The following is a 14466-nucleotide window of genomic DNA, read 5'->3' on the forward strand; positions in this document are numbered from 1 at the left end:
TTTTTTCATGCCCAGTAACATGGAAAAACACATTTATTTTATATTTACATCACATTTAGGTGTTAAAATACAGCCTTTTCTAATTTCATGCATAGAAATGTGCCATCATGGAGGTCAATGACCTCTAGCTGACCCCAGAGGTCAAACTGAGAATGCCTCCACGTCTCAAATTAAAGCTTATGCCTTCAAGAACAAACTCTGAAAGTTTCATGCTTTTTTCATTTTGTGCACAATTCTTCTGATAATAAGAGCTTAACTGCCCCACTACTAGCTTTAACTTTGAAAAGGAACGCTCTACCGTTGCAGTTGACACAGGTAGTTTTCTTTCTGACCCAAGTGGACAGAGATCCACTGCCTTTTGCTGCCTCCCGCAGCTCCTTCTCTTTCTGCTTCTTTATCCTCTCTTTCCTTGGCATCTTTGCATAATGCAGGCTTTCACAAAACGTTTCCCTATGTTTTAACTCAACTAACCTAAGCTACTATAACATAATAGTCTTGATAGAATATGTTGTGGACGTCGTCATTCAGCCTTAAGTTTTCGAAGCTGCTAGAATATGTTATTAACGCCGTCGTTCAAACTAAAGTTTCCGAATCTGCCACGTTAATGAAATGGATGGAGCAAACGGTTTAAATATAGCCTAGGCGGCTTCATTAAATGATAAACAACCCTACGCATTTACTGTTGTGTTCTAAGCTGCACAATATTGCATGTTCAGATAAGAAATGAAAGGAGACTTTCAGTGTGACCTTACCATGCCGTTCCTCGCACTGTCTCCCACTGTCAACCGCCTGCATGCGCTTTCTGCACGGAGCTTCACTGAATGCATGACGTCACGGATTGATGCCCGCATTTACATAGAAAAACGTTATTTTATAAATCTATAATTTCATATATTATTGTCAAATTGTAGAGAATATTGATGTTGGAGCTAACTTATCTTTTACAAATATTAAAAAAACAACAACAAAACAGTCCCTATGAAAAGGGCACTTTGGACAGCAAACAGAAAAGGGGCAGGGGCTAGAGCACCTGTAGCACCGGTTCATTGCACGTGGGTGCTGTGCACCTCAATAAACCGAATGGTAATTAGTCTTTTGATTTTTCCGTGAGGTTTGCCTTATGCAAAGAAAGACAGCATAGACGTTTTTTCCTCCCTATAAGTGGGGGGGACTGAACGAGGTGAATTTAAATCTGGGTGGGACGAATCCCCCCCGTCCCCCCCTCTATCTGCGCCCGTGCCATCATGTATATTGGACAGTAGGCTAATGGGCCAAAAGAACCTGTTTTTTCACAGTTTGTGACCCTGCCAACAATCAACCAGATCAGAGGCAAGAGTATGGGCAAAATTGATGTTTTTTCTTTTTTCTTTTAAAATCTGGAAATATCGTAACCGACCAGCCTCCCCTGTTTGAAAGACTACCAGCCGCCACTGTTGTAGGTACTCTTGCAGCGCCAGAAATACTTCGACAATGCAACACCTACGCAGTGGCAATGACACGGCAGTGAAAGGTATGCCAGGATACACCAAAGAAACAAAAAAAATACGCAATTCATACGCAGCTGATAAGAAAAGAATGCCGTGGGTATGCAGTAGCAACTTTTTGTACGCCACAGTTACGCCACATGTCATCTAAAGCGTTTGCACGGCGTTGGTGTTCGAGCAACATTCCTACTGCGTCACTGCTGCGTAGCTTTCGTTTTTATGGCATATGTGTGATGTATCAAAGCTGCTACGGATTTTTAAGTGTGGACTAAAAAATACGCCGCACTCTAGCGTACAAGGAGATCGTGTTATGCATCCTTGAGTATTAGCTACATAAGCTGACGATGCTGTGATGTTCCTTCCGTACTGCCATGTATCCTGATACGCCATACATACGCAAGGCTGAAACTCCAGTGTGTGACCTAAGCATAACTTTAGGACTACAGTTGTCATAAACAGTTTTGCACTCAAGTTTCCATCAATGAACAGTTTATAACTTCAACAAAACAGACTTCATGTTAAAACTATAATGAATTTCCTGGTTACACAGTAATACTTTGTGACTCCTGTATATAGGATACAGTTATAGAAGCAAGTTATTTATAATCACATCATCTGTTATCGCCCAGATGAGGATGAGTTCACTTTTGAGTCTGGTTCCTCTCAAGGTTTCTTCCTCATGTCATCTGAGGGAGTTTTTCCTCACCACCGTCACCTCAGGCTTGTTCATTGGGGATAAGTTAGGGATAAAATTAGCTCATGTTTAAAGCCTTTAAAGGAGAACTGAAGGCAAATTTTTTATTATCAAAATTCTATTTATCTCATTTTATTAAATATAGGAATGCATTTTTGATCGCTATTTTGTCACTGCTATAGCAAGTTATGAGTGTTTGAAATATGCTATGTAATATATCAGTCCATATGTCAAAGCAATGGGCGTAAACGAGATTCATTGAGACCTGTGCGAGACATCGTAGGACGGAAGTAAAACGTACAGCGGAAATCAAAGTGACCGACATCTGCCAACATTGTCAAAAGACGCGCGCCCTCTTTCGAATGCGAAGAGAGAAGCTGCTGATGTAATTAAGCCAGAAGTTGTGTTTGGTTTGATAGCAATTAGGAAAGTTTGAAAAAAGTAGGCAGTAATCGTCATTTAAACTCATTTTTGTGCAATATTTCGTTTGGAAAACAGTTTTCAAAATTGCACCACTGACACCTGGCTGACACTTTCGAAGTCTCGCACAAGTCTTGTGAAAATTGCGTGGATAAGCGACGCCTGCCGTGGACCAAACGAACTAAATTCAACATGGCTAAAAACCGAATAGGCCGATAAGTATAATATTTAATTGCAATTAGTTGCCAATATGAGTCACGATATAAGGTTACTAAAACCAAAAACGTAATTGAATAACATGTTAATTAAGAAATAAAGCAAGTTTAAAAATGACTTCAGTTCTCCTTTAATTTTCTGTAAAGCTGCTTTGCGACAATGTCTGTTGTTAAAAGCGTTATACAAATAAACTTGACCTGAATTCTTCCTTTCAAACATTTCCTTAGTAATCCATGCAAATCAGTTCTCAAAGTTGACCTAAAAGAACCAATGGAATCAAAATGGTGTCGACTCATTTATGAACGACTCCTCACCAGTGTGTGCCTCTGGAGTTAGTTCTGTGGCCACTTGCTTTGGCTTTGTCATGAACTATAATAGTTAACCATGCTCTCTGTCTCAGAACATGATTCAGTACGGTCTCAAAGCTGTCCAACATTTGATCTCTACCTCCCCGTCCCATATGAAGAATTGAAAGTGGCACAATCAATCACTTCCACTGTGTTTGCACAGCATTAAAAAAGGTCTGTGACCGTCAGGCAAGGAGTGGTAAATGTACACAACTGCTATAAAACATCTCACTGGCTCAATATAAACCTCTGCTGAGATCACTCCAGTCTTTTAAAATCTCTGCAACGCAACCTTTGGATTCCCCGAGAGCATTTTTTTAGATAATCATTGCCTTGGAAGTTGGCTTGGTAAGTAGTGCAGAGAAAAATTTGTAGCTTTTTCTTTTTTTTAATTAAATCCATTGCTGAATTTTCAATCATATTTTCATCATTTTACTAATTTCAAGTTTGCTAAAGTTGAATGAATGAATGAATGAATGAATTTATTTATGAATGAATGAATGAATGAATGAATTTATTTATTTCGAACATGTATAAAAATGTATGTAACTATTTATACATACAAAAGAAAGAAAATGAAAAAAGTGACAAAAAAAGAATAAATAAAATAATATAAAGAGCTAATACATTACAATACACCGCACATTGTTCGAAAAAGGAGTGGGAAGAAGTACAATATTTCATCAAAAATATTCAAAAGTTCATAATTCATCAAAATTTCTAAAGGCTGCTTTAAAAATGATATAAAAAAAATCAACTGTATTGGTTTATTGGTCTCAAAAAGGCATTGTTTGAGAGAATCAGACAATCAAACGTTTTTTTTTTTAACTCAGTCTTTCTTTAATTACACACACTCCTGATTGAAACATGAGAAAATTGTGTCAGGTGTCAGTTTTGTCTCATTGTTATGTTTATTATCCAGGACAGAAGAAACCTGTAAAAATGAAAAACTCCTTTAGGATCTGGTTCATCCTTCTTGGGTTTGTCTGTGTCTGCGGTGTCGACAGCGCCAATGGTAAAACCTATTTTTAAAAAAACAAATAAAATAAAAATAATTTTGCAGTATTTCTGAAGCTTTAGATGATTATGAAAGTTTCTATCATCTGAGTAGTAACAAGCTAGCAAATTAATGTGTAAGGGCCCGGTCCTACAACACCGATAACTCCAACTCTGATGATCCCTCTGCCTGAATTTAGTTCCAGTCTGGAGCAGAAACACCACAACTATAATCCCGACTATAATATCGCTTGGCCCTGACACTCAGGGAAATAAACGCATGCAACTTAGGAATAGTCATGGAAGTTTTTTCCAAGTAGCAGCACATTATTCCGGGTCATACTGTACAGCCTGGACTCCAAAACAACCCATGCGCACACTCCGGTGGTTGATATAATACAGATAGGTCACAGATTATGGAAATATTTTACAAAGTATACAAAATACGGAGTGGTTACGGATTTTAATACGGATGCATCATGGATGATAATAATTTAAGGATTGATCACGGACGTTTCAGTACATTACAGACTGGTTACTGATTTCATACTGATGACGCATCACGGATAAAAAAAATTAAGAAGTCTAAAACAATTAAATGTTTGGACTGCTGAAGTTCATAATTAAAATATATTCAACATTTATATGTTTATTAATTTACTATTGATATTTCATAGAAAATAATCACATATCCATGAATGAAAGATCCATGCTTTGTATTATATTTTTTATTTTCCGTGAATCCATATTCCGTAACTTCATGATACAACAAGGATGTACAAAGATGCCTGGGGAAAAATAACACGTCACATGTAAACAATTCCCTGATTGGTCAGATGTTTAATCAGATCAGGTCCAGGCCTGGAAAAATGGCTCCAGAAGCAATCTCAGCGATATGGATAAACCCAGGCCTGGGCTATAGGGATTGTTATCGGTCTGGTGTGAGCACCAACGACATAAACTGCAGGGGACTGATTTATTTATAGTTATCGTTATAGTTGTAGTTATAGTCACCAGTTCGAGTCTCTGGACCATCAGGAATGGCTGAAGTGCCCTTGAGCAAGGCACCAAACCCCCAACTGCTCCCCAGGCTGCTCTGGGTATGTTATATGCTGCTCTGGATAAGAGTATCTGCTAAACATTCTGGGGAAGCCATTGCCTAATGATTAGAGAAGCAGCTTTGGGACCAAAAGGTCACTGGTTCAATTTCCTGGACCAGCAGGAATGGCTAAAGTGCCCTTGAGTACAGCATTTAACCCATAACTACTCCCCAGGCTGTTCTGGGTATGTTGTATGTCGCTCTGGTTAAGGGTGCCTGCTAAATTTTTTGAGGAAGCCATTGCCTAAAGGTTTGATAAGCAGCTTTGGGACCAAAAGGTCACTGGTTCAATTTCCTGGACCAGCAGGAATGGCTAAAGTGCCCTTGAGTACAGCATTTAACCCATAACTACTCCCCAGGCTGTTCTGGGTATGTTGTATGTCGCTCTGGTTAAGGGTGCCTGCTAAATGTTTTGGGGAAGCCATTGCCTAAAGGTTTGATAAGCAGCTTTGGGACCAAAAGGTCACCAGTTCGATTCTCTGGACCATCAGGAATGGCTGAAGTGCCCTTGAGCAAGGCACCAAACCCCCACCTGCTCCCCAGGCTGCTTTGGGTATGTTGTATGTCGCTCTGGATAAGAGCATCTATTAAACATTCTGGGGAAGCCATGGCCTAATGGTTAAAGAAGCAGCTTTGGGACCAAAAGGTTACTGGTTTGATTACCTGGACCATCAGGAATGGCTGAAGTGCCTTTGAGCAAGGCTCCTAACCCCCAACTGCTCCCCAGGCTGCTCTGAGTATGTTCTACATCACTCTGGAGGGGGCATCGTGGATAAGGCACCACACCATAAATCCAGGGACCCGGGTTCAATTCCAACCCGAAGTCATTTCCCGATCCCTTCCTGTCTCTCTCCCTCTCCTGCTCATTTCCTGTCTCTACACTGTCCTATCCAATAAAGGTGAAAAAAGCCCAAAAAATATCTTAAAAAAAAAATACATCACTCTGGATAAGAGCATCTGGTAAATGTTTTGAGGAAGTCATTGCCTCATGGTTAGAGAAGCAGCTTTGGGACCAAAAGGTCACCGGTTTTATTCTTTGGACCATCAGGAATAGCTGAAGTGCCTTTGAGCAAGGCTCCTAACCCCCAGCTCTGGATAAAAGTGTCTGCTAAATGCCTGTAATGTAATGTAATCTAATGTAACCCTGGTGGTCCAGAGGCCCTAAAAACCCACTAACGGTGAGAAACATCACTGATCCAGGGCGATACTGTATCAACAATCATGATGCTGTCTCACTCAATGCTTTCTAACCCATTTTATTCAAACTCTTCAGTCACCATTCAGTCGAATCCACCAATGAGTGGAGGGTTCGTTCAGACCAAACCGGAGGACACAGTATCCCTGACCTGCACAGCCATTGACTCTGCTGTGCCAGAAGAACTGCAGTGGTTCCGAAACAACCAAGAAGTGAGCCTCAAAGATGGAAACCGTGTAAACACGAGCCACGTGTGCGTGCAGCCAGTAAGCAGAGATGATAACACAGTCATCTTCACCTGTCAGCTAAGGTCTAATGCTAATGCGAAAGCCTCCATCCAGCTAGAGGTTCAATGTGAGTACAAAAGTGAGACCTGATAGCTTCATTGCAGTCATGGCTTTTTATCTATGTGTGTAAAATAAGCAATAATGTTATAAGTGACTTGTTAAGTAAGTAATAAAATATGAAGGGTATGCTACTATAGGAAAATCATCCATGCTGATACAGCATGATGCCACAAGAGCTTCATTATTTTCCTATAACACCATATCCTGAAGTGTTTTATTTCACTACAATGATTTGTCAATTATATGATTTTTAATTTCTTACCAAACAACACATTGGGCTTTTTTTTTTAAACAGTTTATGGTTACGTTTAATGTTACAGAACATTTGAGAGACAACCCGTTATCACTTTTATACATTATAGCAGCTATAAACATTGATGTCATTCTGTCACCAACCTCTTTTATTCTCTCTTGAACAAATTCAAGAATTCAACAACACTGTGGTATAACAGGAAAAAAACTATTCAGCACAATGTTTAGTGCTTTACATCAACTTTCACATCTCCTGCAGATCCCCCAACTCTAGGTGTCCATGAGGAAAAGTGGGTTGAGGAGGGAAGTAACACCGTTCTGTCCTGTGATGTTCGTGCTTATCCTCCAGTAAGTGTAGTCTGGAAGAAGGACGATAAGCTTCTGGATCTTTCTTCGAGCAGCTACAAGACCAGCAACAATGGAATGACAGCTACACTTTCCATTTCAAAAGTTAAACAAGACATGCACCAGGGCTTGTACACCTGTGAGGTCGAATCAAGCATCTTTGGAATCACTGGAAATAATTTCACCATCACTGTTACGGGTTTGTGTCTTTTTAAAATCATTCCAAAATTCAAAGAGTAAAACTGTATATATTGTGTTATTGTATTAGCTGAAGCCTCAAGACTATCTCTCACCAGTGTACACTCATTGGCCACTTTAATAGGAACTTGTTCTTGATTCTAAGATCCCTGTTCTTGGCTGCAGGAGTGGAACTCAGTGTGGTCTTCCGTTTTCTGTTGCATGCTGAGATGCTTTTCTGCTCACCACGGTTGTACATTGGTGCTTGAAAGTTTGTGAACCCTTTAGAATGTTCTCTATTTCTGCATAAATATGACCTAAAACATCATCAGATTTTCACACAAGTCCTAAAATTAGATAAAGAGAACCCAGTTAAACAAATGAGACAAAAATATTATACTTGGTCATTTATTTATTGAGGAAAATGATCCAATATTACATATCTGTGAGTGGCAAAAGTATGTGAACCTCTAGGATTAGCAGTTAATTTGAAGGTGAAATTAGAGTCAGGTGTTTTCAATCAATGGGATGACAATCAGGTGTGAGTGGGCACCCTGTTTTATTTAAAGAACAGGGATCTATCAAAGTCTGATCTTCACAACACATGTTTGTGGAAGTGTATCATGGGACGAACAAAGGAGATTTCTGAAAACCTTAGAAAAAGCGTTGTTGATGCTCATCAGGCTGGAAAAGGTTACAAAACCATCTCTAAAGAGTTTGGACTCCACCAATCCGCAGTCAGACAGATTGTGTACAAATGGAGGAAATTCAAGACCATTGTTACCCTCCCCAGGAGTGGTCGACCAACAAAGATCACTCCAAGAGCAAGGCATGTAATAGTCGGCGAGGTCACAAAGGACCCCAGGGTCACTTCTAAGCAACTGAAGGCCTCTCTCACATTGGCTAATGTTAAAGTTCATGAGTCCACCATCAGGAGAACACTGAACAACAATGGTGTGCATGGCAGGGTTGCGAAGAGAAAGCCACTGCTCTCCAAAAGAACATTGCTGCTCATCTGCAGTTTACTAAAGATAACATGGACAAGCCAGAAGGCTATTGGAAAAATGTTTTGTGGGAGGATGAGACCAAAATAGAACTTTTTGGTTTAAATGAGAAGCGTTATGTTTGGAGAAAGGAAAACACTGCATTCCAGCATAAGAACCTTATCCCATCTGTGAAACATGGTGGTGGTAGTATCATAGTTTGGGCCTGTTTTGCTGCATCTGGGCCAGGACAGCTTGCCATCATTGATGGAACAATGAATTCTGAATTATACCAGCGAATTCTAAAGAAAAATGTCAGGACATCTGTCCATGAATTGAATCTCAAGAGAAGGTGGGTCATGCAACAAGACAATGACCCTAAGCACACAAGTCGTTCTACCAAAGAATGGTTAAAATAGAATATAGTTAATGTTTTGGAATGGCCAAGTCAAAGTCTTGACCTTAATCCAATGGAAATGTTGTGGAAGGACCTGAAGCGAGCAGTTCATGTGAGGAAACCCACCAACATCCCAGAGTTGAAGCTGTTCTGTACGGAGGAACGGGCTAAAATTCCTCCAAGCCGGTGTGCAGGACTGATCAACAGTTACCGGAAACATTTAGGCTACATCCACACGACAACGGCAACGAGATGTTATTTAAAAAAATATCGCGTCCAAATGGGCAACGATCAGTAAAATATCAGGTCCATATGGCAACGCAACGCTTGCTGAAAACGATGCAATACACATGCCACACCTCTAGGGGCGCTGTAAGACGGTCCCTTCGGAGACACCAGAACAATAGAAGAAGTAAGGACGCATGCACATAAACTATTATGCGCGAGACTTCATATTAGCCACAAAGTCAGAAAAATCTGTTCGTAAAATTACATTATAATGACCAAATACAATGAAAAGTATTTTTCCAGTCTCACCTGTGAAAGGTAATCCCATGTGATCTCATTTGGACGGTAAACCTGTTGGTACAGTTAAACGCAGCACATGAATGAGGCATCTTTATTCTCCGCTTTGACCCATCCAATATGGCGGCGAGGATGACGTATGATTCTACGCGGAAGGCGGCATCTTTAATGGTCCGGAATAAATTGAATGCTACACGTTGATGGATTAATTTGTTCTTCTACGCCCTTTTTGAGGAATGTATTGTAGGACTTAAACCAACATCTGAAGAGGTGAGATCGCTCCTTTTTTTCCCTATTTTTGCTGGCGGGATTGACTCTGCCCTAAGAGCTATTCTCTCTCTCTCTCTCTCACTTTGCACCATTACATAATAAATATTCACAGTGAAAATATTTTGTAAGCGCGTTTCATGAACCAAGTTATAGGATTTGTTGACAACTCACATCGAGTTCGTTACACTTCTACCCGGCGTGAAGCACTCACAGTCATGTGGTTGTGATGTCATCATAAACAAATCCGTTCTACTCATCCAGACGACTTCACAACGGCAACGTTGCCAGATCTTTCCACTCTGGAACCCGTTCTCAAAAGATTGCGTTTTGGGGCACCCAAAACGCCGGTGTCGTATGGACGCCAGGCCGAAACGATAAACAATTGTATCGGATTCACCTGAATCCGTTGCCGTGTGGACAAGGCCTGAGTTGCAGTTATTGCTGCACAAGGGGGTCACACCAGATACTGAAAGCAAAGGTTCACATACTTTTGCCACTCACAGATATGTAATATTGGATCATTTTCCTCAATAAATAAATGACCAAGTATAATATTTTTGTCCCATTTGTTTAACTGGGTTCTCTTTATCTACTTTTAGGACTTGTGTGAAAATCTGATGATGTTTTAGGTCATATTTATGCAGAAATATAGAAAATTCTAAAGGGTTCACAAACTTTCAAGCACCACTGTAAAGAGTGATTATATGAGTTACTATATCCTTCCTGGCAAAAAAAAGAAGCTCAAACCAATCTGGCCATTTTCCTCTGACCTCTCTTATCAACAAGGTGTTTGGTTCCACCTACAGAACTATCACTCACTCAGTGTATTTTGTTTTTTGCACCATTCAGTGTAACAGTCTGGAGACTGTTGTGTGTGAAAACAGAAAGAAAGAAAGAAAGAAAGAAAGAAAGAAAGAAAGAAAGAAAGAAAGAAAGAAAGAAAGAAAGAAAACAAATTACAAAAGAAAGTTATCAGTTTATTATGCAAGTGTTGTAAAACAAAACAATGAAAAGAAAAAAGAAAAGAAGTAAAAGTGGAATATAAAAACAGAATGTTGTTGCAATATAACAAATAAAGCTAAAAGAAAGAAAGAAAGAAAGAAAGAAAGAAAGAAAGAAAGAAAGAAAGAAAGAAAGAAAGAAATCAGTTTATTATATCAAGTGTTTTAACACAACCAATGAAGAGAAAATAAGAAAAGTGGAATATAAAATAGAAAGTTGTTGCAATGTAACAAACAAACCTGAAGAAAGAAAGAAAGAAAGAAAGAAAGAAAGAAAGAAAGAAAGAAAGAAAGAAAGAAAGATCAATTCTACTCTTGAATTCGACCAATCAGAACCATTCTGTGTAAACTCTACAGACTGTTGTGTGTGAAAACCCCAGGAAGGAGATCAGCAGTTTCTGAAATACTCAAACCAGCAGTCCATCTGGCTCAAACCAACACCCATACCACAGTGAAAGAAAGTCACACTTTGAGATGACAGTGTTTCCCATTCTGATGTGTGAACATTAACTGAAGCTCTTGATTTGTATCTACATGATTTGGTGCACTGTGCTGCTGTCAAGCGATTGGCTGTTAAAGAACTGCAGAAAACAGCAGGTGGGGGGGGGGGGGGGGGGGGGGGTTTCCCTAATAAAGTGGCCGGTGAATGCATACATGTCAACCTTTGGTCAATCAAACCTGTATAACCAACCTCCAAAATCCGTATTTCCCTTATAAAATCCGTATAAGATGCAAATTAAAATAATTTACCTAAAATTTGAATGATAATCAACAATGATATATCCCAGTTACTTTTTATTCAATATTAATAACAATAAACCTTCAGAATGAATACAAAGCTCTAATGTTTGACAAAACCACAAAGTGTTATCAGCGTAGTTACGAAGGAAATACTTCGTTGTTTGGAGACAGGTTTCACCGAGCGGCTATTATGAGCGAGACTTCATATTAGCCACAAAGTCAGGAAAATCTGTTCGTAAAATTACATTATAATGACCAAATACAATGAAAAGTATTTTTCCAGTCTCACCTGTGAAAGGTAATCCCATGTGATCTCGTTTGGACGGTAAACCTGTTGGTACAGTTAAACGCAGCACATGAATGAGGCATCTTTATTCTCGGGCGAGGATGACGTATGATTCTACGCAGAAGCCGGCGTCTATGACTTCACGGTTGGCGGGATTCTCGCAGTGCGGTGTGCGCATGATCAAAAGTGGAACGAAGTCTCGCTACCACAAGATAACGCGCGATTTCATAAGACTCTTTACTGGCTGTCTGTGGTGTACAGTACGTTTGTAAATGTTATGCGTTCTTTTATCATCATGGGAATTGATTATAGCTCTAAATAAATATTGAAGTTTTTTTTAAAGAATCCGTATAACTTTGTTTATACGCCCGTATACTACGTTTATTGAATCAAAGCCGTATAAAATACGGACATTCCGTATAGGTTGACATGTATGTGAATGTATCATGTCTGTATATTTAATATGGTTTTATGAATGCAACACAATCCTTCACCACACTGTTTGTTCTTGACTGGACAGTTGGTACAATCCAGTTTGTACAGTTCTAAATTATTCATATCAAGGCGAGTGGTGAGGTTAGTAAAGCCTTCATGAAGACTTCATGCACGGTATAACAAAATGGATTAAATGTTACTCATTTAAAAAAAAATTCAAGGACAGGCTGGTGTATCACAGGACGTACACCATGTCACAGTATCTAATGTTTTATACACATTATTGTCCTCCATGAAGGGTAATTTTTTTTACCCATTTTTTCTACAAGGGGCGGCACGGTGGTGTAGTGATTAGCGCTGTCGCCTCACAGCAAGAAGGTCCTGGGTTCGAGCCCCGGGGCCGGCGAGGGCCTTTCTGTGTGGAGTTTGCATATTCTCCCTGTGTCCGCGTGGGTTTCCTCCGGGTGCTCCGGTTTCCCCCACAGTCCAAAGACATGCAGGTTAGGTTAACTGGTGACTCTAAATTGACCGTAGGTGTGAATGTGAGTGTGAATGGTTGTCTGTGTCTATGTGTCAGCCCTGTGATGACCTGGCGACTTGTCCAGGGTGTACCCTGCCTTTCGCCCGTAGTCAGCTGGGATAGGCTCCAGCTTGCCTGCGACCCTGTAGAAGGATAAAGCGGCTAGAGATAATGAGATGAGATTTTTTCTACAATTTGGTCACCTCCCACTTTCCACTGGTCAGCCAGCTCACCCCATCATACCACAGCTACCCGGGGAGGGTGAAGGTTAGCATGTGCGTCCCCCAATACCCCTTTTTTCCAGTTTGGAGCTGGTGTCTAATCTCATTTCAACAGCCAAAGAACTGTCTCTCTGCCAGGAAAACTGGTTAGAGAACTGCGGCACTAACACTTTGCTAGTCGAGAACCAATAATCACTTATGTCAGCGACTGGGGGTGGGATTATAATGAGCAACAAGACCATTTAAAGATTTAAAAGATTCATTTTAAGCCTTATTATTCTATCCACATTCACTGGATATGAGCAATCGTGCACTCTGATTGGCTACTCTACTACTAGGATATCAGCTCATATACCGTGAGTAGAGAAAAACAAAATGGCAGTGCATGTTGCTGAAACAACTGAGGATGAAATAAAAACTCTATTTGAAAACAAAACCCCAAAAATGATCAAGTATTTAAAAGAAACGGAAATAGCTGAAAGAATATAGTCCACCCCACCCCACCCAGTATTGCCTGTTCAACACTCCAGCCCAGTTGGTGGCGGTAATGCACCTTTAAGTTGGTTTGCCAACCACCAAAAAAAAAAAAACCTAAAGAAGAAGAAGGAAACCCCTCAAAAAATACAAAAAAGCAACAAAATATGGAAGGAAAGTATTTGATGGTAAGAACATATCTTTTTTTATTTTTCAAGAATTATTAGTATCGTATTTTTCCCAAATTGCTCCTGTCTTTTCGCTGGCTTGTTTACATTCTAAGTGGAAATGATTTTGTCTGACGTTTTGTATAACGTTTTTATTTATCGAATTTGCAAAAAATAAAAATGCTCCATTTCTCAAAATCCAGTGAATGCGGATAGAATAAAACAGTTATTCCACTCAATCTTGTCGTACATGACTTGTATCCAACTCGGTGCTACGCGCCTCGTCAACTATCAACTCACATATGACTCGATTTTGTGGAATAACTGTTAAATATCTCAGTATGCTAATGTTTTGTCTTCTTCTTGAACAAAATACAATAACTAGTCACAATATAGTGTCAAAACTTTGTTCCTAAAACACAGACAAAGTGACGAAGTTCCCTCTTGGGCCTGCAATCGCTGGTGTGGTGGTCGTCCTCGCAACAATCCTGCTGGCTACCATTTCCCGATGGGACAGGATTATGAAGGTATCATCATCATTTGAAGTAAAGTGAAGTTGAATTAGGAGTTGATTCATTCAGATGCACTCAGGAAGCTTTTTAACACCCATTTTCTTTGTTATTCATGTGATTTTTGTTCTCTTTCAGTGCTTTAAAAAAGACTGACACTCCATCAAGTGGGCCGTTATGTGCAGCCCATTACAGCAAAAAAAGCTCCTAAGAATCACTAAGAAGACTTACTGTATATGAACCAAACACTTCTTGTATCAAGTGTTCTGCTTCATTAAAGCTTTAAAATACTCATCAGTGTCAACATCTGTTTTTTCTTTGATATTAAAATACAAGAGAAGTAATCATGTAACGTCTAAACATCT

The 14466-nt window shown here is 39.7% G+C and overlaps 1 protein-coding gene across 1 annotated transcript; it reads left to right on the top strand.

Moving 5' to 3' along the window:
• The first annotated feature begins 1470 nt into the window (after positions 1–1470).
• tmigd1 (transmembrane and immunoglobulin domain containing 1) lies at positions 1471–14257 on the top strand. The gene is made up of 6 exons (XM_060934931.1): positions 1471–1510; positions 4084–4176; positions 6530–6805; positions 7310–7594; positions 14016–14119; positions 14240–14257. Exons 1-6 carry the CDS (start codon positions 1471–1473, stop codon positions 14255–14257), a joined length of 816 nt encoding a protein of 271 aa, XP_060790914.1.
• Positions 14258–14466: the final 209 nt, after the last annotated feature.

This window comes from Neoarius graeffei, chromosome 12 (assembly GCF_027579695.1).
Source record: "Neoarius graeffei isolate fNeoGra1 chromosome 12, fNeoGra1.pri, whole genome shotgun sequence".
Taxonomy (NCBI): domain Eukaryota; kingdom Metazoa; phylum Chordata; class Actinopteri; order Siluriformes; family Ariidae; genus Neoarius; species Neoarius graeffei.

Excerpts from the sequence above, each read along its gene's own strand:
- tmigd1 (XM_060934931.1), top strand. The coding sequence starts at position 1,471 with ATGCAACACCTACGCAGTGGCAATGACACGGCAGTGAAAG. Across the intron at positions 1,511-4,083 it reads CAATGACACGGCAGTGAAAG|GACAGAAGAAACCTGTAAAA; the intron begins GTATGCCAGGAT and ends TTTATTATCCAG. Across the intron at positions 4,177-6,529 it reads CGGTGTCGACAGCGCCAATG|TCACCATTCAGTCGAATCCA; the intron begins GTAAAACCTATT and ends CAAACTCTTCAG.